At 40.2% G+C, this 27,273-nt stretch overlaps 1 protein-coding gene across 3 annotated transcripts in view; it reads left to right on the top strand.

Moving 5' to 3' along the window:
• The window catches only part of tgfbr3 (transforming growth factor, beta receptor III), a 223,875-nt gene that overhangs the window by 47,697 nt on the left and 148,905 nt on the right, over window positions 1–27,273 (top strand). For all 3 annotated transcript variants that reach the window (XM_041208043.1, XM_041208042.1, XM_041208044.1), the window contains exon 3: window positions 14,707–14,927. In XM_041208043.1, the coding sequence (XP_041063977.1) occupies window positions 14,707–14,927 (221 nt within the window). The remainder of the gene's footprint in view (window positions 1–14,706; window positions 14,928–27,273) is intronic.

Raw genomic sequence — 27,273 nt, forward strand, 5'->3', positions numbered from 1 at the left:
GTGTGGTTAAGTCTTTATTACTGCCAAACAGTTTCTCTGGCATTGAAAATTAACTTCTACAAATGTAGATTCTCATTCCTTCAGATTTTAATTATTGCTTGAACATTTGTACTTTTTATCTTTCTTAATCCCAACTTTGATTTCCTTTTTATACATCATTTTACATTGAATTAAATATTGAGATGCTGTGTGCCTCAATAAAGATTCTTCAGTCTGATTGGTTGGTGTAGCTTGCCCCTTCACACAGGTCCCAGATCCTCTGTCTAATATGATGTGCTGTATCAAACACTTAATGACCATAAGTTGCCCTCAAAGAGTCTGTGAGCAGCTGTAAAAGAAATGAATGATGAGCACAGTTTTTCATCACTGACCACAAAATCCAGGCCGATACATTAAAATTCCTCATTTTGTTATGCATTATACTTGCGATATTTATCACAGCGTAAGTTTCATCAGAACTTATCCTTAACACAAGCACTTGAAGCTCCTGCAACCATATCTAGGTGTCAAAATTGGCCTTCCTTATGCTTTTCACATTACTCTTTTACTACCTTCATTATCTTGGATTTCATTGCCTAGGATAAGGTGGGATTAAATCTCTAACATAAATCTTAGTAACATTTTCCATATATTGTCACTATCAAACCACAGGCCTGTTTTTAGCTTATTATGAAAACTACACTGCCAGTCTTCTTTCAATTCACGTGTAGAAGCTAGAGCAACTCTGGGAAAAGTGCATATAATTAATTGATGTGGAGAAGTGGTCAATTGCTCAGTTGATGTGGTGCAGTTGAAGTACACAATTAGTAATGTTTTTACTGTAGCACGGTTTTATAATAACTACCAGAATGTATTCTAAAAAGTCAATTGGTTATCTCTTATGCTTTTACTTGAGACCTAAGAACATATGCTGTTGAGTTACTTAACATTGCAATTATAAACTAAAATGAAGTGACCTCAAAAGTCATCATTGTACTTGGTTCATAAGTAGCATGCAATCACTGTGACCTTGCAGGATGGAGCTTTTTCCTACCAAATGATTGACTGTAAATGATTGTGTATATATACAAGCTGGCATTGTGACAGATAATTTAGCATCAGGGTTATATCCCAGTTAGCTTGCCTCTGAAGGAGTGAATATACTTGATTTTTGGAAGGCATACTTGGAATCATTTTGAAAAAAACTAATATGATTAATGAATGTGGATTTTGGAGCAGGAGCACATGCCTTACTAATTATTGGACCTTTTCCAAGGTTGTGATCAGATTAGCAGCTGGCAGTGTGACAGCAGGAGGTTACCCTCTAGATCAAAATCTAGTTAAAACCATTGTTAACAACAAGAGTGGAAAGTTGCTTGCCATCTTTGTTTCAAAGCAGGTTTGACACTGATCATCCATGGTTGTCACCTGACCCTTTAAAAATTAAAATAAATAATCTTGTGAATAAAAATAAATTCTGCTTCTCTCCTGATGGCCCAGTGGCTGAATTCAGTGAGCAGCATGTTGGAAAGGACCATGGCTAAAGCCAAGTTATGTGACATGTACTGCCTCAATGGTAGGAATTCTACATTTGACTTCATTAACCCTGGGCTAGGTAAGTGGAAAGTGACTGTTGCTGCAAGTGAAGATAGACCAGAGTCAGTTATGACAGTACTGGGATAAATAATCAATGTTTTGACCTGTAACAGAATTGTTTGTCTTTTTTCATAGCTTCAAGTAATTCTTCATTTGGGAAGAATTTGACTCATCGATAGTTTTTTTGAAGTGAGATCATTGAAATTTCAATTCCTTCAAAATTTCAGAGTGAGATTGAGTTTTTCAGAATTTGAAAAGGTTTCTTGGAAAGTTTATTGAGAACCCTTATTTTACAAGTGGAAAATTATTTTCATTGCCAGGTATCCCTTTCCATTTGTGTCTCGAATTCTATTCTTCATAGGGTCATTCTTTTTAAAATAATCTAAAGGATGGAAACTCTAGCATTCCTACTGTGCATTAAAACATCTGGGATGTCAATGTACTTTATTGTTATTCAGTAGGGGAGTATCCTTAAGATCACAGTCACTGGCTGCTAATAGTAAAATTGCTTTGGACCAAGTTGGCTGAATTTTGAAGGACAAAGCTACCAGACTCTGTTGTTCAGCTCAATCTTTCTAGACGTGTTCTTTTTTTATATTCGTTCATGGGATGTGGGTATCGCTGGCCAGGCCAGCATTTATTACCCTTCCCTAGTTCAGAGGGCATTTAAGAGTCAACCATATTGCTGTGGGTCTGGAATCACCTTAGTGAACCAGATGGGTTTTTACAACAATCGACAAAAGGTTTCATGGTCAGCATTAGACTTTTAATTCCAGATGTTTATTGAATTCAAATTCCACCATCTGTGGTGGGATTCAAACCCGGGTCCCCAGACCATTACCCTGGATCTCTGGATTACTAGTCCAGTGACAATACCACTATGCCATCACCTCCTCTTCTTCACCTACATATTGGCCAGAATTTTTCGCTTGGCATGTGGGCATGCGCCCGACATGTTCGAGCGTAAAATGACACATGATGTCGGGCAAGCATCCCGACGTCATCGGACACTCGTGATATTTCGGCCAGCAGGTGCTGCGGGAGTTGGCAGTGCGCCCGCCGACAATTAAGCGGCCTATTAAGACCCTTAATCGATTAATTGAGTACAATTTTTCACTGCCTGTCCAACAGAGTCACATGAGGAGACGTTTTCATTATTTTTCATTTCTTGATTTTGAGTACTGAAAACCTTCAGCTCCCTGAGGCAGCTCTGTACCTCAGGGAGCTTTTACTGCATGCACTTGTGCGAATGGGTGAACTTCAGCACTCGCATTCCTCCCGTCCCCATCCCGGCAGCGCTACAGCGTGCATTTCATGCTGGCTGGCCATTAATTGGTCAGCCAGTGTGAAATCGCGGTCAGGGCCTGATCGTGGCCGGCGGTCAGCTTCCCAACCGCTTCCAGGCCTGCCCACCGCGCCTGCCCAACGAGGGCAAAATTCTGCCCATTACCTCTTTGCAGCATCATGTCAAGAAATGGTTCAGGTCTCACGTGTATGCTAATGCTGGACCTCTCCACCACCTTCCTCCTCCTGGGCCACTATCACAGGTTGAACCAAATTGTTCACAACCTCAGCCTCTAAGCATCTGAACACTGAGCTGAGTTTCTAACCACACATCATCTTCATTTACAATGACTGTTTATTTCCACCTTCATAACATCACACATCTCCACCCTGCCTCTGCATCTTTGCCAGAACCCTCATCCATACTTATGTCACAATTGATGTTGTTCTTTGGCAGTTAGCATTGGAGGCTGGCTACTAGTAGTGTTGATTATTTGCAGACCCCCCTCCCTTTCCCTGTATAAAAGGCATAGTAGAACCATGAAGCACAACATCAAAGACTATAAAAAGAAATAGTGAAGTATTTTTGTATAAATAAGTAATCAAAGGAGAATTACATAGGGAACAGACCACAAAAGGATGAACAAAATAAATTCACAGGAGATGATAGAGAATGGTAGAGTTACTGAATAGATAAAAGCAAAATATTGCAGATGCTGGAAATTTGAAACAAGGGCAGAAAATGCTGGAAAAATCAGCAGGCCCAGCAGCATCTGTGGAGAGAGAACAGTTAACCTTTCGAGTCCATATGACCCTCTTTCAGAACTGAAGAGAAGTGGATATGTGATTAAATTTATACTGTTTAGGCAGGTGGGGCAGGTGGAGCTGGATAGATGGCCAGTGATAGGTGGGGACATAGGCAGAATTGACAAAAGATGCCTTGAACTGAAGAACAAAGGGAATGTTGATGGTAGTAGTTAGTGCTAAGAAAGGTGCTAGTAGTGGCATAAAGGTAAGAAGGCAGAATGTGATTCTAGCAAGGGTAGCATTGTGTGAAAGGACAACATGGAACAAGTAGCAGATGGCCCTGTGGGGGATGTGGTGGTGGGGAGAAAAGGATAGAAAATGGGATAAAAACGGGATAAAATAAGTGGATAAATAAATAAAAATAAGTGGATAAATAAATAAAAATAAGTAGATAAAAAATTAAAATGAATATTGAAAAAAGTGGGTGAGAATGGGGGAGAGAGTTCATGGTCTGAAGTTGTTGAACTCAATGTTAAGGCCAGAAGGCTGTAAGGTGCCTATTCGGACAATGAGGTGCTGTTCCTCCAGTTTGTGTTGGACTTCACTGGAACATTGCAGCAGGCCAAGGATGGACATGTGAGTGTGAGAGCAGGGTGGTGTGTTGAAATGGCTGCTCCCAATGTGGTCTTCTCTACAGCAGGGAGAGCAAACGCAGACTGGGTGACCACTTTGCGGAACACCTTTGGTCTGTCCGCAAGCATGACCCAGACCTTCCTATTGCTTGCCATTTCAACACCCCATCCTGCTCTCATGCCCACATGTCTGTTCTTGGCCCTCTGCAATTTTCCAATGAAGCTCAACGCAAACTGGAGGAACAACACCTGATCTTCCAATTAGGCACCTTACAGCGTCCTGAACTTAACATTGAGTTCAACAACTTCAGGCCATGAACTCTTTCCTGCATCCTCACCCTGTTTTTAATCCCTTTTTTCTACATTCATTTTAATTTTTTATCCACTTACTTTTATTTTTATTCATTTATCCATGGTTTTATCCCCTCTTTTATCAGATTTTCCAACCTTTTATTCCCAACACCGCCCCTCTCCCCATCCCACCCCCCACAGTGCTATCTGTTACTTGTTCCACGTTGTTGTTTCACACAATGCTACCCCTGCTATAATCACATTCTGCTTTCTTTATGCCACTTTTAGCACCAACCTGGACCATCAACACGCCCTTTGTTCTTCAGTTCAAGGCTTCTTTGTCAATCCCTCCTTTGCCCCCACCTATCACTGGCCTTCTATCCAGATCCACCTGTCCCACCCCCTTAAACAGTATAAATTTCATCACAGTTACACTTCTCTTCAGCTTTGACGAAGGGCCATACGGACTTGAAATGTTAACTCTGTTTCTCTCCCCATAGATGCTGCTAGACCTGCTGTGTTTTTCCAGCATTTTCTGTTTTTGTTAATGAATAGATACTTTGCCTCAATTTTGTTTGATGTGCGCGCCGAAGAGGAAATGTCAACAGTAGAAGATGTCAGGAGGGATAGTGTAACAGTCAAGATAGAAAGGGAAAAGTTAACAAACTGGCCAAATGTAAGGAGGAGCTCTGAAGAGGAGTCATATGGACTTGAAACTCTAACTTAGTTTCTCTCTCCACAGGTGCTGCCAGACCTGCTGAGTTTTTCCAGCATTTTCCGTTTTTATTATTATGTAAGGAGGACAATGCCTTAGAAGAAGATAGATTGTACCTCTGGATACTGAAAGAAACTACAGACAAGATAGCAGAAACACTAGTCTATATAGTAAAGAGGTGATTCATGTTGGTCATCAGAATAAGGCAACCACTTGGTTCCACTTTACCTGGAAGGTAAACAAATAGGATAGAAGAGCAAAAAGATTTTGGAATGCAAATACACAAATGGCTAAAAGTAGCAATCCAAGTTGGTAAGACCATAAAGAGTGCAAAATATTGGGGTTCAATTCTAGAGGAGTAGAATCCAAAAGGAAGATCATTTTAAATTTATGTAGAATTTTGGTTAGACCATACTGACCATTAGGTACACAGATCTGTTCTCCATACTACAAAAAGGATAATGAAGCACCTGCAAAAATACAGAAAGTATTTAAAAGAATGTCACCAGATTTGAGAATGCATAGCTCTCAGGAAAGACTGAGCAGGTTGGTCTCTTTTTGTCTAAGAAAAGACTAAGAGGGATGGAATAAATGTCTTCAAAATTATGAAGAGGCTTGATATGGAGGATGTGGAAAGACAGTTTCCACTTGTTAGTAAGTCCAGAACTGGGGTCGTAACTATAAGATAGCCACTAACAGATAAAATAAAACATTTAAGAGGAATTTCTTTACACAGAATTATGAGAATTTGGAACTCCCTGTCATGTGGAGTGGCTGAAGTTCAGCATTGACACATATAAGGGCAGGCTTAATGGATACATGACAGAGCAAGGATTGAGGGATTTGGGTACAGGGTGAGAAGAGGCACCTAGAGTTGAGAAGGTTTGTTTTGAGTATAAACACTAGCATTGACCCAAGTGGGCCGAATGGCATTTTTGTGCTTTAGATGCTATGTATTCCTATGTTGCTTAGATTTTTTTATATGTGGAATGCACTTTGTAGCAAAAATAATTTGCTCTCCTTTTTAAAAAAGCAAACTGTCACAGAGTTGCTTTATCAAGGGATTGAAATGGCTTTTGAGCAGGGGTTTGGAAGGAAAGTTTTGGAAGGTGACTGAAGATGCAGTGAAAGAATAGGTTTTATGGAAGCTTTTGAAAATGGAACGAGATGCGAGATGTGCTAAGAGAATGCCTGGGAAGAGAGTTACAGAGAGCAGTGGCACAGTGACCTGAGGCAATACCATAAGGTTTGAATTCAGGTTATTTTTATTTTTATTTTGTCATATTCCTGTCCATAGTTTGGTTTATGGTAACGTCACCAACTCTGCCTTAAAGTGAACTATTGTGTTGTTATTTTTAGTTTTTAATTCATACCATTTAGAAAATGAAGCCATATACTGGATGTTATCCTACAGGGCATGTTTTTTTGATGGTAATCAGTTCTTGTCTTGCCTTTTAAAATACTCAGATTTTAACATTACATCTAGTTCTATTGTACTGTGCTAAGCTATTAATTTTCCCCAAGAGACTGATATTGTAAAGCAAATTAACTTGCAGAGAAGCAAACATGCACAGTTACCATAGCAAATTTTGAACTCTGCCTGTTGACAGAATTTTTCACTAGTTGAGTGCAATAAGTCAGGCTAACCTGCTGCTTTTGGTATTAAGAGTTCTTACTGCATCATGCTTGTCTGATTGTAATTCAAGGTTATTGTGCCCTTTACAGCTGTTTGCATTGGAACATTGTATTTTCTCCTGTGTTGCATGAGGAAAGATTTAAAATATGCAACCTTGAAAAGCATATTAACTTGTATCTGTACTTCATGTTCTTGTGATAGCATTAGTTTATAACCTTATTAAAAACTTTTTGATTAAATTTCCAGTTTTTCATTGACCTTTCACAGACAGATTTTCATTTAATCAAAAATCACAGTACTACCCCACTAAAAGTCATATTCTACAGCTACTGGTGATTTTCTTTATATTTAAGAGCTGTATCTTGGTACCTGAAGTGATAAATTAGTAGACTCCCTATGAACCTAATTCCATCAACATTCAAACTTGTCTTTACTGGACAAGTTTGGGCAGTGCATAGCTAAGTTGTTAGAGCACTTTATCTCCAGGGGAGAATAATTGACAGGACTGGGCCTGTCCAACAGTAGAACACCTTCTGCTTAAGAAACAGAATTGATGTTTGCAAACAATCGTGGTGGAGAAGGAAATCTGGGAGGAGTGAATACATGAAAAGGTGGTGAACTGTCAATGTAATTGCTCTTATTTTTTACACTAAAAATTTGGTAAACTAACCTTTATTGGATCCAAAATATGCAGTGGAATTGATAAAACTACTGCCATACGACTTAAAATATAATTAACATAGAAATGGGAGGAGGCCATTCACTCCTTTAAGCCTGTTCTGCTATTCAGTTCGTGGCTGATCTGAACCTGAACTGCATTTGCCTTTATTCCATGAACTGCATTTGCCTTTATTCCATCTCCCTGGATACCCTTACTTGAGAAAAATCTGTGAATTTAGATGTGAAAATTTCAACTGACCCAGCATCCACAAATTTTGGGAAGCAGTTTACAGATTGCCACTTACTCTTTTCTTATGGCAGGCGGATGTACATGGCAAACTGCCCACATCCCAGAGGGAAACTTGAGGCAGCTGCCACAAATACTTTTTTGATTTGTACTTTTTTCGAGATATGGGCTTTGAATTCAGTAAAAGGGTGGCCACCAAGCCTTATAGATTTTTCACAAAATTAAATTAAACTTTTATTAACAGAAGAAATTATTTTAAGCACATACATAGATCTCCAAATTACTCTTATGTTAACTTCTAAATCCCCTAATTAATCTAAACCCCAGTTACACCCCTGTTAAGGCAATAGTGAGGTACATCAATCTTAAAAGACACAGGCGAAGTAGCACACAAAACCCTGAACAGTTGAATTCAAAGTGAGTTTTTCTCAGCTTCAGTTCCTTGTAGACAGCAACTTGAGGCTTAGATGCTGGAGGCTTTTCACACTTTTTTTAGATCTTAGAATGCCTTCCCTTGCACATAGCCTTCTCTCCCTTATACATATTTTCTCCTTTGAATGCAAATTCCCATTGTTTTACCATGTCTTTGGACTTAACTCTCAAATAATAAAATCCATCAAAGTACCAATTTTACCAGTAATCTTTGGGGAAAAATAAACACACTGTTTCTTAACTTCTCCTGGCTAGGTGAAACATTTCACCCCTCTCTTTTGAATTCAACCTAGACTGGATTATTTAAAAATGCAAATGTTCCCTTTACATCTGTGTTTACCTACTTAACATTTCAAACCTAGTTTATCTTCTATTACATTAAAGCCTTCAGACCAGCTGCCTTTAATTCAATTAAGTGTCTCTCTCTCTCTCTCTCTCTCTCCCTCACACACACACACACACCACTATTACTCTACAATAAATTCCAATAACATTATAAAAATTATTATATTCCTGACACCTTTGGCCTGAGTTTCTCATCCATTGGGCACACGCAATCTGCAGGCCCGGAAGCAGATGGGAAATGGGCTTCCGGCCGTGATCGGCCTCTGACAGCGATTTCACACTGGCTGGTCAACTAGTGACCAGCCAGTGTGAAACACACGCTAAGAAATGCTTAGCGCTGCCGGGGTGGGGGCAGAAAGAGGGTGGGCGCTGACCTAACTGAGGATGTGGGTGAGCACTTCTAGTGAGCTCCCTGAAGGCAGACAGCTGCCCCAGGGAGGTACAGACATCCACAGAATAAAGGAAATGACAAAAATGCTGCAAAATATGTCCATGCAGCAACATCAAGCACCTGAAAGCATACCTCATTCAAAAAAAAAAGTCCCCAGATATCTCTTTTTATTTTATTTCCCTACGGAGATTTCATCCTGCCCTGGCTTGGGGTTTGAGCAAAACTGTGAATGCCGCCTGGGAGAATGGCCCGTACACCAACCGTAAATGGGGACAGGCCATGTAAAATTGCTATTAATTACATTGCTAATGGTCTTAATTGCCTGCTTAATTGTCAGCGGGCATGCTTCCAACTGCCGCACACAGCTGCTGAGTGAAGTATTGTGCGAGTGCACAATGACATCGGGATGCTCGCCTGACACCATCTCACGCTATTTCACAGTCGTTCAGGTCGGGTGTGCAAAATTGCTTATCTTTAATTCTCTATATATGAAGGATTAATCCCTTATTTTGAATTCCAATCCATCTTGAGATATAAATTAAGATTCCATTAACCCTTTTCATTTATTTTTGTAACTTTACATTTACATTTCAATAACCAGAGACTCAATCTTTTAGCCTTACTCACTGTCTCCTACCTCCCAACCAATACTCACCCATGTCACAAGGTTAACTCTTATTCTGTGTGCTCTGACTTTTGATATTTACCTCTTGTTCAAAACCTTACCAAATGACTGTTTGTAAGTCCATATAGAAAATGCCCATAGAACCTTCCCTAAAGAGCATCCTAGTTACTTTCTCAAAGTTCTATTGAATTATCCGGCATGATTTATTATTCACGCGTCCATGCTGACTCTCTTAGACCAGCTAATGCTTGTACAGATGCTCAGTAACTCTTTCTCTGAAGGTAGATTTTGGTAACTTCACTTGATGCCAAGTTGACAGATCTGCAGTTGCCTGGTTTCTCGCTCTCTCCCTTCGTAAATAATATTGACATGTCCAATTTGCTAATCCACTGGAATAATTCCTGAATCTGTCTTTTGAAAATTATGGTTAATGGGCAATTTCTTCATCTATTTCTTTTAACACCCTGGGGTGGAAACTGCCAAGTCATGGAGATTTGTCTATCTTAAGTCCCATTATATTCTTCATTTCCATGATTTTTTTAACTTGTATTACAACAACTATTTTCCACTTATGTTTAGGTTCCGTTACACCATTGGCACTTTATCCTCTTGCTCCACTATGAAAATGAATGCAAAGTACTCATTTAACCAGCCTGCATTATAAGATCAGATCAGTGTTCTGCAGTTGTGAATGTTGGTGGACAATTAAACAGCTAACCGGAGGAGGAAGCTCCACAAGTATCACCATTCTCAATGACAGCGGAGCTCAGCACATCATTGCAAAAGACAAGGCTGAAACGTTTGCAACCGTGTTCAGCCAGAAGTGCTGAGCAGATGATGAACTTGGCTTCCTTCTGATGTTCCAGCATCATAGATGCCAGTCTTCAGCCAATTCAATTCACTCCACATGATATCAAGAAACAGCTAAAGGCACAGGATACTGCAAAGGCTATGGGCCCTGACAACATTCTAGCAATTGTGCTCCATAACTAGGCATGCCTCTAGCCAAGGTGTTCCAGTATAGCTACAACACTGGCACCCAGCACTGTAGAAAGTTGTTGTCCACAAAAAAACAGGACAAATTGAACCCAGCCAATAACTGCCCCATCAGTTTACTCTTAATTATCAGCAAAGTGATGGAAGGGGTCATTGACAGTGCTATTAAGTGTCATTTACTCAGTAATAACCTGCTCACTGATGCTTAGTTTGGGTTCTGCAAGGGTCACTCAGCTCCTGACCTCATTATAGCCTTAAAAGAACTGAATTCAAGAAGTTGAGGTGAGAGTGACTGTCTTTGATATCAAGGCAGCATTTGGCATCAAGGAGCCCTAGCAAAGCTAGAATCAAAGGGAATTGGGGAAAAATCTTCACTAGTTGTAATCACACCTAGCACAAAGGAAGATGGTTGTTGGAGATCAATCATCTCTGTACTGGGACATTACTGCAGGAGTTCTTCAGGTAATGCCCTAGGCCCAACCATCTTCAGCTGCTTTATCAATGATCTTCTTTCCATCATAAGGTCAGAAGTGGGGATGTTCTGATGATTGCACAATGTTTAGTCCATTTGCGACTCCTCAGACACTGAAGCACTTCGTGTTCATGTGCAGCAAGACCTGAACAACCTTCAGTCTTGGGTGATAAGAGCCAAATACCATTTGCAGCACACAAGTGCAGGTGACCATCTCCCCATGACATTCAGTGGCGTTACAATTGCTGAGTCCCCCACTATTTAAATCCTGAGGGTTACCATCGACTAGAAACTAAACTGGACCAGCCATATAAATCCTATGGCTACAAGAGCAGGTAGGAAACTGGCAATTTTGTGGCGAGTAACTCACCTCCTGACTCCCCAAAGCCTGTCCACCATCTTCAAGGCATAAGTCAGATGTGTGTTGGGATACTCTCCACTTGCCTGCATGAGTGCAGCTTCAACAACACTCAAGAAGCTCAACACCAGGACAAAGCAGCACTCTTGATTGGCACCCCATTCACCACCTTAAATATTCATTCTTGCCATCACTGACGCACAGTGGCAGCAGTGTGTACCATCTGCAAGATGCATTGGAGCAATTCACCAAGGCTGCTTTGACAGCACCTTCCAAACCCATGACCTGTACCACCTAGAAGGACAAGGACTGCAGACGAATGGGAACAGCACCATCTGCAAGTTCCCTTCCATTCTGACTTGGAAATATATCACTGTTCTTTCACTGTTGCTGGGTCAGAATCCTGGAACTCCCTCCCTAACAGCATTGTGGGTGTACCTACACCAAATGGACTGCAGCGGTTCAAGGTGGTGGCTCACCACCACCTTCTCAAGGGCATTTAGGGATGGGCAATAAATGCTGGCCTAGCCAGTGCCGCCCACATACTGTGAAAGAATAATTTTTTAAAAAATTATAGTCTTGTCTGCATCTGTCTTTAGTGGGCCCACAAGCTTTTGCTATTAGCTTTGATATAATATCTCTTGCAAATCTTTTTCATATTCCCTTTTTGCACTTATTGCTCTCTTTGTATCTTTTGTTCCATTTTATAGCTCTTCGTGTTGGCTGGATTGCCAGGTAATGTGGGAATATTAGAATCAGTTGACTCACAATACTGCAAGAGGAATTTAATATATGTTTTGTTTTTTTTAGAAAAATGAGTATTCTAGATGGATTTGGATTGTAAGAAGAAAATTCAGAATCCTCCTTGACCTAAATGCTAGTCACCCTAGTGGCTAGTAGAACCATTTGCTGGTAGATCAGCAGTGTTTTTCAGTTCTTTGTGGAAACACAATGAATCAGTCACCATGTTAAGGACAATGACAAATTAAAGTACAATTATGTTTTATCATGTAAATTTCTTTTCTCATTACTTGAGCACAAGGTCATAGCAAAACAATAATCCAGGAAAGGCAAGTCAGCGCATTAATTTCACTCATTTTCAAATTCCCTTTCAACAACACCATGAGGGGGTCAAGAGCAGATTCCCTGCTACATGTACAAACTATAAGTCTTCTAATAGTATTCATTTTGAGACATATTAATATCAAATAGCTTGCTTACAAGTATATCACCTCTGTCTCTCAGCAAATTAAAGACCAGATTCTTATCTTGCTCCTTTTCTCCTGTTATCATAGAATCATAAAATGGTTACTGCACAGAGGTGGTCATTCAGCCTGTCACTTCCTTAGTTAACTTGTGTAGTAAGCAGTTGGGAATGCTTTTCCTCTTCTCTCCCTTTTTAGTAAGCTGTGAGGGCCATCGTGTTGTTTCACTACCAAATCAAATGTAAATACAGATGCATAGTTAGCTGTTTAATACTAGTATTTTTTTTGGTGTGAGAAAAGACAAACAACCAACATAAACTCCTGACGTGAAATCAGATTCCCTGTTCTTTAGTCCTAAAACTCTGTTAAGAGTGTAGTTGAACAGGCTGTTAATGAGCAAGGTGTTGATTAAAATAAATGCCCCTTCCACAGTTCTATCTTACCCAAATATATAGAGCATGTTAAAAGGTAACTAGTATTCTAAATTGCTTTTACCCTCCCCAAAACAAAATAGCATTTAGAAATTTAACCTCCAGAAGTAAATTGCATATTTCTTTCATATAAACTAGGCAGCTAGGTTCATGACGAAGAATGCAATTTTTCCCTCCCTCTTTCATGTTGTGACTGCATCAAATACATTCAGGTCACAAATGATGCATGCAACATCCAACTCCTCTTCCTACACACTCATTACTCCAGCAAAATGTACTCATTGTAACATATAGATGAACACTTTAGACTGTAATGAGCGTGACATTACTGACATCAATTCTTGTGATTAAAAGCAGAGTATGAAATTTGCACTGCTTTTGGATCCTTGCCAACTAAAACTGAAACTGCCCAAATATTGTCTAGTTTTCCAGCCATCAGTAAAAAGATACTTAAATTGCCTGGGTAACTTTGACTTCAGACCTAGCGCCAGAGGTGTAGGTGTAATCTACAACAATCTACTACTTAGGGCAGTATTTAATTTAGGGACCTGTGTCTCCCCCACCCCATGTTGCCTCCTTTTTGGAAACCTGCTGAATTAAGTGTCTCTCTGGTACTTAAGTGGCCAGTGTCCGACCTTCCTCAGGATAAAGGACCCTGAGGTGGAAATCCCACTGCCCCCTTCCCTCGAGCTGCTGGCCAATCAATGGCTTGTCAGTACCACTGGGGGACTGGGCAGCAGTGATTGCTGTCAGCAGTGTACCCACCAGAGGCCCAAGATCAACAAGGGACCAGGCCACAGGTGAGGAGTAATGGCAGGATGGAAATCACAGGGTGGGTTTTGTGGGGCCAAGGGGGTTTGGCAGCAAGAGTAGAGGTTGGCTCTCAGCCTTTCCTTCCCAATGCCAGTTCAGGCACTGAGAGCTGATTGCCCACGTTAGGACCTCAATTGGCCATCCATGAGCCTTCTCACCCTGGATTAATCTGGGCAGAGCTGGGAAGGCGGGGTGCCCCCACCCGCCACTTTTACGACTAATTAAATGCCCCTGTCACCAAACCCACCTCAGGGGATGGCATTAAATTTCACCCTCAGTTTCCATTATTTTTGTGGGTATTTTTTGCTTGAAATGCTGTTGTATAAAATGCAAGTCCTTAGTTTCTAGGATTAGGGATGGGCAATAAATGCTGGACTAGTCAGCAATGTCCACATCTCATGAACGAATAAAAAAAAAATCAATTATTGTTAGATTTCTGCATAAAAATGTTCAGCTCAAGATGCTAATTCTGCATGTTAGCATATTTTGAGTTAGCAGTAATTAAAAGCTATCTCATTATTCCTGAACTTCTGGCGAAAAGAACCTGAAAGGATTTATATTGTGGATCTTCAGAGTCACAGTAGGTGTTTTAAATGTGATCGTGCATTTTGATAATCTTCTTGTTGGACTAGTCATGCCAATATGACACTGATTCCTTCTGTACAAGCATTGCAAGCAAGAGGTGTTGAATTATACCAGCAGTTTAAACTAGTGGGGAAAGGAGTGGTGCAGTTTGCATCAAACTGTGTTTCTCATCCTTGTGCATGTTGCCAAGATAAATTACTGTTCACAATTAGAAAAAAATGCAGTTATTTTTGTTAGTGAACTTGTTTTATTGACATTGTCTGCAGGTCCTCTAGCGGGAAGTGACTGTGTGCTGGGACCAGTAGGTGAATCCCATCCAGTCAAAACTTTGCTGGAGAGCTTTACTGTGTCATCAGGCTGTGCAAGTGGAGGAACGACAGGTCTCCCTCAAGAGGTGCACATTATCAATTTGAAAAGTACTGGGACAGACCACAACCACCACGACAAAGCAAAAAATACCGGTGTAGACATCAACCATCATGATGAGGTAAATTAAATTATTGACAGAATTACTGAAGGAAAAGTGAAAAATGTCTGAAGTAGCACTCCAAATAGATTAGAGTGAAAGTTCTGCCCCAGTTTCTGTTTATATAACAAATGTATTATAAAGGATGTGGTTACCAGTAACATAATTTTTAGTGTGCTTATGTTAGATGTCAGATAAGCTTTCTCAGCTTAACTGCTGCTGAAATCCTCATTCTCCCACTGAACTTGACCATCCCACTTTCTACTCTACATAAAGCTGGCTCATCCAAAACTCTGCTCCCTACATCATAACTTGCACTAAATCCCATTCACCCATCATCCCTCGCTACTTTGGCTTCCAGTCCAGCAATGTCCTGATTTTTAAAATGCTCATCTTGTTTTCAAATCGCTCTGTAACTTTACGCCTCTCAAACTATGTGTCCTCCTCCAGCCATACAACCTTCTAAGGTGTCTGTGCTCCTATATTTCTGGCCTCTTGCACATCCCCAACTTCAATTGCTGTACCAATGGCAGTTATGCCTTCAGATTTTAAGTTCTGAATTCCCTTCCTAAGCTTTTGTGCCTTTTGCTCTCTTTCCTCCTTATAAGGCGCTCCTTAAAATATACCTTTTCAACCAAGCTTTAGGTCATTTGTCCTAATATTTCCTTCTATGTTTTTGTGTCAAATTTTGTTGATAACACTCCCATGAAATGCCTTGGGATGTTTAATTACCCTGTATAGTCAAGGAGCTACTTAAATGAAAGTTGTCTTTGGACATTTTAATAATGGGTGTGATGTGCTGTGATAGCTCACCTAATGGCATTTGCTATTGGTTAGACTTGCCTATGCATGTTTAGATATTTAAAATTTGTGAGTGGAAAATTGCCTTAAAATGCAAGGTTATAACAATGCAGTGAGGGAAGCCAGCATCTTGGATCTGAGTGAACAGACAAGCAACTATATATCTCCTCAACCAATCAGATTGAAAGATTGTGAAATTAAGAGTTCTAGGACAGAGAAGGAAGTGTGTTTGAATTAATTTAATGTCCAATCAGGCATAGAAATATAGCCAAAGAAAGGGAAAGAAAGAAAAACTGAATGCGGGAAGCACTCTGCAGCTCAGACGGCATATGTGGAGAGAGAAACAGAATTAACTTTTGAGGTCTGTGATCTTTTTTCAGAGCAGGGAAAGAAAAATTGGATTAATAGGAAGAGAAAAGAAAAGCTTTAAAAAAATTAAAGCTTGACAGCTTGGAAATTAAAACCTGAAGGAATGATACTCCACACTTGTAAAAGCTGTAATGACTATTAAATTACCTTTTTATGAGCACTAGTTTTTTCTATAATCACCATGTTTACAATATCAACCAAGTCAAGAAAGCTAAACATTTTATACAGTTATATTTCCATAATTGATATCAAATAATCATTGGACCCAACCTACTGTTCAGCACGACACTATTTGCACAATTCTAAAAGGATTTAGACTAAACTCAAACATGTAGAAAAAGAAGTTAGAGGGTTAGGGTTTTGCCTTATTTAATCTGTAATGTTAAATGGTGCAAGTTACTCCTGTAAGTAGCCTGAGAATCTTGTGTTTAATGATGTGCCTGAACTGCTTGATATCCAGCGATACAATAGTGTAACATTGGGCTGTAAAAAAAGTGTTTCCATATCACCTGAACTGCACAGTGATTTCATGCATCTCTGTTTTCAAAGGAAGATCAAGAAAACACTTAATAATATGAGGCGGGTACAACTTTATTTTACATATAGAGCAACAGTTCTAACCAGGCTCACTTAATTTCTTGTTCCAACCACTTCCAAACCTCACCCCGAGTTTCTCACCATGAATCTCTCCTTTCCTCACTCAGCCTCTGAACTGAGCAATTCCTCATCCTCTGTGATTTTCATCTCTATCTTATTCCACCTTGCTCTTTCTTTGAGACCGGATGCCCTACAATTCTCCCTTAATCTGTCCCTCCATTTGATTTCACCTATCCTTATCTTTCAGCCATCTCTTCTGTTCACATCCCTTCAGCTTTACTCCCAACAAAATGTGCGAGGCACTCACAGATTTTGTTTTTACTCTTGTACGGAATGTGGGTGTTGATGGCTAGGCCAGAATTTATTGTCCACCCTAATTGCCCTTGAGAAGGTGCTAACGAGCTGACTTCTTGTCCGCTGCAGTCCATGTTTACTGTACTGTTTACTCCCATACTTGCAACCACAGATTTTGTTTACAACCCCCATCCCTTCCAACCCCATTTTCTTCTGCATCTGCCTATGGTAAAAACTCTATACCAAATCACTTAAAACTGCATCTTCAAAGTCCCAACTGTTTAGCCTCATCCCTCCATTTGAAATTTCTGCAGCTGGTGATCTGCTCAAACACTGCCACAAAGCTGGTTTAGCATTCTATCACCAGAGCTGGCGGCATTAAGTCCTAACAAACTTGTTTACTTATGCCAAAACTGCTCACTGCCCCTGGATCATCCCAGAGAAGAACCTATGATTCTTTTTTCCATTACCAATTAGTTCCATAAAACATCATTTCCAGTCCTTTCGGCCTGACTTCCAACAAAATGTGTGAGGGATTTGGGCGTTGCTGGCTTGGCCAGAATTTATTTCCTACCCTAATTCCCCTTGCGAAAGTGCTGGTGAGCTGCCTTCTTGAACCGCTGCAGTCCATGTGGTGTAGGTACACCCACAGTGCCAGTGCTATAAGGAAGAGAGTTCCATGTTATTGACCCAAGGAAAATGAAGGAACAGTGATACAGTTCCAAGCCAGGATGGTCTGTGGCTTGGAGGTGAACTTGCAGGTGGTGGTGTTTACATGCACCTGCTGCCCACATTTTCTAGGTGGTCTAGGTCATGTGTTTAGAAGGTGCTGTTGAAGGAGTCTTGCTGAGTTGCTGCTGTGCATCTGGCAGATGGTACACTCTGCTGTGACTGTGTCAGTGGTGGAGGGAGTGAATGTTAAAGGTGGTGGATGGGATGCTAATCATGTGGGCTGCTTCATCCTGGATGGTGTTGAGCTTCTTGAGTGTTGTTGGAGCTGCACTCATCTAGGCAAGTGGAGAGTATTCTATAACACTCCTAACTTGTGCCTAAGATCCCATTGTAACTAAGATTGAGACCCCCCTGTACAGCCACTTCTGCTGATCGCTCATTCCCCACCAAGCCACACTTTGACAAAGACTCCTCTCAGCCCCCCACTCCCCCGCAAACCTCTCGCAGCACTATTACAACTACCCTTTCTACTTTTTCTTCTATATCTCCTCATGTTCTCTCTGAGCTCTTGCCCATGGAACTCACCTTCTGTCCATGCCCATTGAACTGCTGACCATCCAACTTTACTTCCTGAACCTCATGCAAGCTGAGGTGGTAAATTATTCTCTTTTTAAATATTTACTGTGGAAATTCAATCAAAAATATTGAAATCAAGAGATAGCTTTATCACTGGGTTGTTTTCTTTTGATTTAGTTTTAGTTAGCTTATGTGAGTAAGAGGGGCATGAAGTAAGTGCTGAAGAGAAACAGGGGTAGAAATTCAATTTGGGCAGTAGAGCAAAATGGGTGAACTTATGTGGGTTGCCTGTTCTGCCTCCCTCTCGATAGTTCAATTGACTTCAATAGAACTGATTATTGTGCAGAGCATGTAGCAGTGGGCTGATGTGAACTATCACCCAAGGCCAATTTCATGGAGTTTTGAGTATGTTATCATGGTTTTTCTGTTCTGTATAGAATCTGTCTGCAAAAATGTAAGTCACAATTTAACAAAAAGAGACATGCTTGTGCATCCAAAACAAAAACAAAAACAGAAATACCTGGAAAAACTCAGCAGGTCTGGCAGCTTCGGTGGAGAAGAGCACAGTTGACGATTCGAGTCCTCATGACCCTTCAACAGAACTAAGTGAAGAACAGAACACTTAGTTCTGTTGAAGGGTCATGAGGACTCGAAACGTCAACTGTGCTCTTCTCCACCGATGCTGCCAGACCTGCTGAGTTTTTCCAGGTATTTCTGTTTTTGTTTTTGTTTTAGATTTCCAGCATCCGCAGTTCTTTGCTTTTATCTCTATGCTTGTGCATCCATTTGTTCACAAATTGTTCTCCATTTCATATAAACAAATACTATTTTTAAGTTCTACCAGTCATTTAAAGAAAAGAGATTTGAGATAAATTCAACAAGTTGTGATTTCGCTATCCTTTTCCTTTCATTAGTAAGTCTGTGAAGAGTGAAGCAAAGTGGGAATAGAATAACTAAATACTTAAAAGCGCTTGGTTTGTGGGAATAAGGCCCAAATATTCAGTTTTTATATTATAATGAAAATGACACAAGCAATATCTTGTGTCTTTTCTTCTGTATTTAGTAGTTTCATAGGCTACATTAATTTGGCAATGATATTAAAGCACTTTCACAAATGCACCCTAAATGTAGGTTACTATCCAATGTTTGTGTCTTCTTCAGAAATTATCCCTGAATGAGGATTTTAGTTGGTATGATGTTAATAATTGGAAAATAAAATTATTTTGACACTATTTGACATTATTTCAGCCAAATCCACAGCACACACACACGATTTACAGCACAAAAACAGGATATTTGGCCAAAAATGGTCTGTGCTTGTGTTTATGTTCCACATGAGCCTCCTCCCACCTTAATTCATCTAATCCCATCAGCGCACCCTTATATTCTTTTCTCCCTAATGTATTTCTCTAACTTCCCCTTAAATGCTATTCACCTCAATTACTGTATTTGGTAGCAAGTTCCACATTTTCGCCACTCTCTGCGTAAAGAAGTTTCTCCTGAATTCTGTATTGGATTTATTAATGACTGACTGATTGCTGCATAGTCCAAATATACTTGCTGTGTCATTTTAAGCGGTCGTGAATATAATTGAAATTGTTTTCTCTTCTAAATTTAGCAGGACATATATTTAGTCCTTCCAACTATTTGTAGCCAAATAAAGCTTATAAGCTAAAATGTCCATTGTATTCTAGATTTGGCAGTGCCACTTTGTAACATGGTTCTCTTCTTCAATGTAACATTTTGCGATACTCGGCGTCACTTGTCTGCTTCCTTTGTTCCATCATTGTAATAACATAGTTTGCAATGGTTGGTGTTCCTGCCCTTAGAATGAACAGGAAACTGTGGAGCTGGATTTTGGCAACTGGACAGAGCTGAGGATTGTAAACAAAGTACGGAGATCAGATTTTGCTTTAAGGTTTGAGTGGTAAACAAAGTTTTACAACTCTTATCTTTAACGTCAACAATACTCTAAATTCCAACTGTATTGACTTAAAACATTAGACTTAATTCCAGATTTTCTCATGACCAACTATATTTTATACTGAGAAATGTACTTTGTTTTGGACATCTTTAAACTACTTGTGTTCATTTTATATAGAAAATACATGGAATATCTGGATTTGAAGTCAGATATAAGTGCTATAAAAATGCTATTTCTATTTACATAATATGAGTTGGTTAGTAACTGACTGCAATTCTCCTGAGTTAAACATACTAATAATATGTAATGAACCATGGCATAGCTTTTAATTTGGCTTACAAGTTCAGTTCACTTTACAAGTTACTGATGTAGGATTTAGAAATGTTGCTTGTGAGGATGTTTCTTGATTACAGAATGTACTTGCAACATTACAAAACAGTTGGTGTAGGTTCCTTTGCTCAGAATGAAAAAGTAGCTGACTTAACTTCTATCCACCACACACGTTTGGTCTATTCATCGTACAAAAACATCATCTAATTTTGGGCTCCAGTGAATTATAAGTGCAGTTCCTACCACATTGATAAACACTATAACTTGGGTTTTGCGTCTCATATATTTTCTGCCATTCCTGCCGACCAATTTAGTACTAAATGTCTAAAGTGCAACTTTTTTTTTCTCATTATACAATACATATGTTTTTTAAAAAGTGTATGCTTAGCCATGCTGCGAAAATGTGTACAGTTTTGAAGATATTATCCAACTTTTTCTGAAGCACCACTTTCAGGAGGTAAGAGCTAACTTGTGTTAAGTCCACATAAATGATTAAGGAAAAGTAGGGCAGTTATGGGGAGGGGATTGATTGGCTGGTGGCAGCTTTGTTTGTTCCACGTGTTTCATCAATAGGAAATAGTGATCACCAGGTCTAATCCAGGGTCAGATTTGTGCTTAAATGAGGTGCCTTTGTAAATGAGCAATATTAGATATAAGGGTTGAAATTCATCTGCAAATTTTTTAGTTAACTGTCATACCCTCCCTTTCCTAATGCATAAATTTGTGCATGATAAACTGGAAACCTTTGTGATTATTGCTGCCATACAAAAGGGCTGAAACTAATTTGAGATTGATATGTTTAAATGAAGTCATAATTCCAAAATTCAGAAAGCTTATGTTGATAATAGGAACACAAGATCAATACAAAACTTGAGCTTTTGTAGCTAGCAATTGAATGATGCATACCAGCAATGCTGATTTACCAGTTGAATTAACTCCACCCTGCCCTAAAGATAGCATCCTTTACCAATAATGCTTATATTCCAAATATAATTCAGGATTTTGAATCATATCTTTGTTTCATATTTTTAATTTTACGGGATGTGGGCCCATCCCTAATTGCCCTTGTTCAGAGGGCTTTAAGAGTCAACCACATTGCGGTGGGTCTGGAGTTACTTGTAGGCCAGAACAGGTAAGAACAGCAGGTTTCCTTCTCTAAAGGACTTCAGTGAGCCAGATGGGTTTTTACAACAACTGGCAATGGTTTCATGGTCATCATTAGACTTTTAATTCCAGATTTTTATTGAAAATTCGGGATTTGAACTAGGGTCCCCTGGGTTTCTGGATTACCAGTGACAATACCGCTACGCCACTGCCTACCCCACTACTTATCCAAGTTAGAGGAATGCCAATGTGGTCAAATGCTTTGCAATATTTGCATATTTATTGTACATCTGCATAAACTAAGACCTTAGATCCAATTTTGTTACAATTGAAATGGATTAGAAGTCAAACCAAATGTGGAATGCATTGTTTAATATCCAAAGAGGATGTTTAATTCCACTGAATACAGACTGCACTTTACAAACTAAACATTAAATCTGGGGGGTTGATTTAGCGAAGTTCCACCTCAGAACCTGGTCTGAAATCCAAATAAATTTGGAATTCAGGGCTATATATAAACTTACAGAATCCAATGTCAAATCTTGTTTTCCCCTCCTGTAAAGAGATCAGAAGTACTCCCAATTGTTGCACACACTAAGGATTTTCTCTGATCTAAAATGGTTGTTGCAAAGGGATCGATGCAAGGAAATCATCAGGCGTTTTTTCTGTATCTGTCAGATGTTGAAACCTTCAGTTTGTAAATACGATGGATTTCATTACTACAAAGGAATTAAAAAATAACACTTAAAGTTTTGCTTTTGCCTTGTTTAATTAAAGTCTCCCTAACAGATGAAAAAATTAATAGACTTTGGGATAATTAAGTCACTGAGGCTGAGAGTGTGATGATATCAAGATGCAAACAATTGTATAAATTAGTTCAACAAATTGTAAAGAAGTCTATTAGATACTTACACATAGAAACAATAACCCCATTTAAAAAAAGTTCACTGAGTTGATTGATAGCAGGGTGACTCCTAAGCATTGCAGAACTAACACTGCTGCTGTATTTCTGATTGCATATATATGTTGGCTTGTATTGTGTGGCAATAGTACTGTTGGGAGGAATCTTGTTGAGGCTTTGGGGAGAATTGGAGAGCCAGCGAGAGACCCATGGGAAGGCCTGCCGAACGAGAAGCCAATTAGGCAGTGTCAAGGTCGCTGGTGGGCCTTCCCCTGGAATCAAGACCGGGGTGCAGAAATCAGCTATCAACAGGGGAGAATGTGGCTGCCGGAAGGACACGTGCTGGAGTCCTAGGACCATGGATTGAACCAGGACACAAGCAAGCAATGTAGGAGAGCAGCGTTTCACAAGGAGGAGACCACAGGGAGAGGGGTGCGGAGTGTCAACAGCATGGGCAGGGGTGTGGCTCTTAGTGGGCAACCCCTTTCCTGATATTGAGTCCCTTCGGGATGTTGCTGCTTTTGTCCTTTTTAGTGGTAGAACTTATGAGAGTTGGAAATGTCATAAAATCATTTATGGCTCAGAAGGAGGCCATTTGGCCCCATTGAGTCCATGCCGGCTCTCCATGGAGCAATCCACTAAGTTCCATATCCCTATTCTATCCCCATGGCCCTGCAAGTTTAAATCCTTCAAGTGTCCATCTTATTTCCTTTTTAAATCATTGATCATCCCTGCTTCCATCACCCTGATAGACAGTGAGTTTCAGTTGCTTACCACTTGCTGCATAAAAAAGTTCTTCCTCACATCAAACCCCATATTCGCATCTCTTGCCCAAAACCTTAAATCTGTATTCCCTAGTTCTTGCACCATTATCTAATGGGAACAGTGTTTCCTTGTCTATCTTATTCATACCTGTCATAATTATGTACACCTCTATGAAATCTCCCCTCAATCTTCTTTGCCTCAAAGAGAAAAACACTAGCTTCCCCAATCTTGCCTTGTAATTAAAATCGCCTATCCCAGGAAACATTCTGGTAAATCTCCTCTGCACCCTCTCAAGACCCTCGTATTCTTCCTGAACTGAGGTGAAAACACACAATATTCTAATTGTGGCCAAACCAGAGTTTATAGAGGTCAGTTTGGCACATGGCTGCCATTCATCCTGTTGGTAATAAGTCACACAGCAGCGATAGGGAGGACTGGATATTGAGCCCAGTGGCACAGAACCAATCAAGAGGACTGCCCTGTCCTGCACAGTTTTTGATCTCCTTGAGAATTGTTGCAGGTTTATCCATCTAGACAATTGTTATGTATTCTGTCATAATCCTAACTTTAGCTGTGTAGACCATGGAACTACAGTTAGCCTAACATCAGTTGTTGGGAAAATGCTGGAATCTATTTTTAAGGAAGTCTTAACAATGCACTTAGAAAAGCATAGAATGATTAGAACAAGTCAACATGGTTTTACTACAGGGAAGGATGTAACTAGTAGGGTAGATAAAGGGGAACCAGTAGATGTAGTATTTTCGAAATGTTATCAATAAGGTGCCAGACAAAAGATTAATAGGCAAAATCAGGGCTCATGGAATTGGGAGTAATATATTAGTATGGATAGAGGATTGGTTAATGGATAGAAAATATAGAGTAGGCATAAACAGGGCTTTCTCATGTTTCCAGCGGCGAAGTGCCGCAAGGATCAATGCTGGGGCCTCAGCTATTTACAATCTATATTAATGACTTAGATGAAGAGACAGAGAGTAATGTATCTAACTTTGATGATGGTACCAAGCTAGGTGGAAAGGTAAGCTGTAGGGTGGACACAGAGAGGCTGCAAAGAGCTATAGACAGTTTAGGTGAGTGGGCAACAAGATGGCAGATGGAGTATAAGACAGGAAAGTGTGAAGTTATTTACTTTAGTTGTAAGAATAAAAAGGCAGAATTTTTTTTAAAGGTGAGAAACTTGTAAGTGTTGATATTCAAAGAGATTTAGGTGTGCTTGTACAAGGTACACAGAAAGCTAGCATGCAAATGCAGCAAGCAATTAGAAAGGCAAGTGGCATGTTGGCCTTTATTACATGGGGATTAGAATACAAGAATAAAGAGGTCTTGCTACAGGGTTTTGGTGAGACTGCATCCAGAGTGCTCTGTGCAGTTTTGGTCTCCACATTTAAGAAAGGATATAGTTGGCATTGGTGGCGTTACAGCGAAGGTTCACTAAATTGATCCCTGGGCTGAAGGGGTTGTTTTATGATGAAAGGCTGAGTAAATTGGGCTTATATTCTCTGGAGCTTAGAAGAATAAGAGGTAACCTCATTGCAATTTACAGAATTCTGAAGGGGCTGGTAGGGTGGACTCTGAGAGATTGTTCTCGTTGAACAGAGAATCTAAAACACAGGGGCACAGTCTCAGGATAAGGGGCAGACTCAATAGGCCGAAGGGCCTCTTCTGCACTGTGATTCTGTGATTCTGATCAATTAGGACTGCGATTAGGAGAAATTTCTTTACTCAAAGCATTGTGAATCTTTGGAATTTTCTACCTCACTGAGTTGTGGATGCTCCATCGTTGACTATATCTAAAGCTGAGATAGACAGATGTTGTTTGTTTCTCAGGGAATTAAGGGGTAGGGAGCAGGTGGGAAAATGGAGTTGAAGCCCAAGATCAGCCATGATTGTATTGAATGGCGGAGCAGGCTCAATTGGCCATATGGTCTACTCCTGCTCCTATTTCTTATGTTCTTATGGAGTGACTTTTATGTTTAACGAGGTGTACTATTAGTCAGAGTACCCAGCGCTTGCTGTTCTTCTAGCCATAGTGTTGATATGACTAGTGGAGTTAAGCTTCTGGTCAATAGTGATCGCCAAAAATCATGATGCCGTTGAAAGTCAGGCTGACGTCATTGGACTTTTCCTTGTTGGATATGGCCTTGTCAGAAAACTGGGAAATGTAAATGTCAGCCTGAAATACCATATCCCTAGGGGACTGCAGAGGTACTCTTTAATAGTTAAAGTCTGTCTTCAAAGGAGAAAAAAAGGCAGTGTCAGTATTTCAAGTTGGAGATTCTAGATTTTCTTACTCTTCTACACCCTTTAAATAAAACAAATTAGTAAGCAGTTATGTTGGATCCTCCAGCTTCTGTCTTCTTCAGCCTGCCTGTACTGCACCACTGGTACCATTTTCTGAGCTCTGATGGCCCTGTGTCCTTTTATATGGTTTCAACCAGTTTTAGTCTCCCCAGAGGTTTTGGCTTCCGATCTTAGGTTCAATCATAGTTTTCTTAGAAACTGGGGGTCCGTTTCCTTTCTTAGTTTCCCTTTTCAATTAGGATCTGTCTCAAAAAATGCAAGCTTTGGAAGCACGGATTCCATCACATCACTCTATTGGATAGTGCATTCCAAATCCTATTCACTCGTTGATGCCCTCCTGAAGTCTGCTACTATTCTGCTCAGTGTTTTCTGCATTGTTAGAATTAGTGAAAGGCAAATTTAGGGCTGATGTCATAGAATTCTTCACAAAAATAGACACGTTATGGTGGGCCAAATTGAATGGATTAATATACAATTGCAAACTATTCCTGCAATTTATCCTTTCAATGCCTTCCCTTATTGTTTGGATTTCCATTTTTTGGCATGACCAGATCAGACAGGGTACATACAGACGGTTAGAATCATGTCTTGAGTTCTGATTTTTGTATTGCTGCTCGTATTAATGATATGCTCATTAATATGCTTAATAACTATCTCTGCACATTATAAGATATAAGATAAGTATTGGTAAAATTTACTTCTAGATTAAAAGTCAGACTTTTTATATCTGCTGTTAAATATTTTAGAAATTTTTGAAAAGCTCACACAAAGAAGCCCAGACTGCTCAGATTAAAACATGGCAACCCCAACCCCTGAACCATTAAAATGGTTCCCATGTACAGGATGGAATTTAATGTGCCCCTGAGACGGGTACATTTAATCGGGTGGGAAGGGTGCCAAATGGGTAACCCGTCATCTTCCCATCTCTGCCCTGATTAGATCCCGGGCAGGCAGGCATATGGATGTCCTTCCTGCCCATCTGCCAGTTGAGGTTGTTCATTGAATGATAAATGATCCCTTAAGGGCCTCATCCCATCACCGCTGGTATTCAACCAGTGATGGCCAGGGCATTCGCTACATGGGGAGCCAACAAAGCAAACCCCAGTGGGTTTGCTTGCGGCCTCCTGGTTGGAGGTGAGAGGGCTCTTGTTGTCAGTCACGGTGTCTGATCGAGGACCTGGTATCAGGAAGGGCATGGGGACACGGAGAACAATCCCCTGCCCTTGCTCCGGACCCACCTCCTGCCCCTCCACCCCTTCCCACAACCCCCAGCTCGCCCTCACTCATCTGTGGCCTTGGTTCCTTGCTGACCCTGGGCCTCTGGTGGGCGTATTTCTGGCAGCTCTTGCGAGACCACCTGGACTAAATTCTGCCCATAGAACCTCTGGATGAGTTTTCTGCATTAGTGATCCCAAGTGATTATTAGATTCCAAGACAGCCTGGTGCTTTTAACACAAATCTGTGCAACTGGGCCACGCATAACTCATTTGACCCCTGACCTACAACAGGACACACCCATGCTCAATTGATATTCCAGAAATCTATTTTTTGTATACCTTTGCACCAGCTGGTTCAAAGGGAGTTGCTGACTTATAGAAACTGGTTCTTGTAAAATGCATGAAGGTGCGAAGCAAAGTTCCCTGTGATAAAAATACATTTTCATGTTTATCTTCATAAGGCAGCAGTTAACAGAATTAAGACAGTGAAAAGCCACA

The sequence above is a fragment of the Carcharodon carcharias genome, chromosome 16, assembly GCF_017639515.1.
Source record: "Carcharodon carcharias isolate sCarCar2 chromosome 16, sCarCar2.pri, whole genome shotgun sequence".
NCBI classification, from domain to species: Eukaryota; Metazoa; Chordata; class Chondrichthyes; order Lamniformes; family Lamnidae; genus Carcharodon; species Carcharodon carcharias.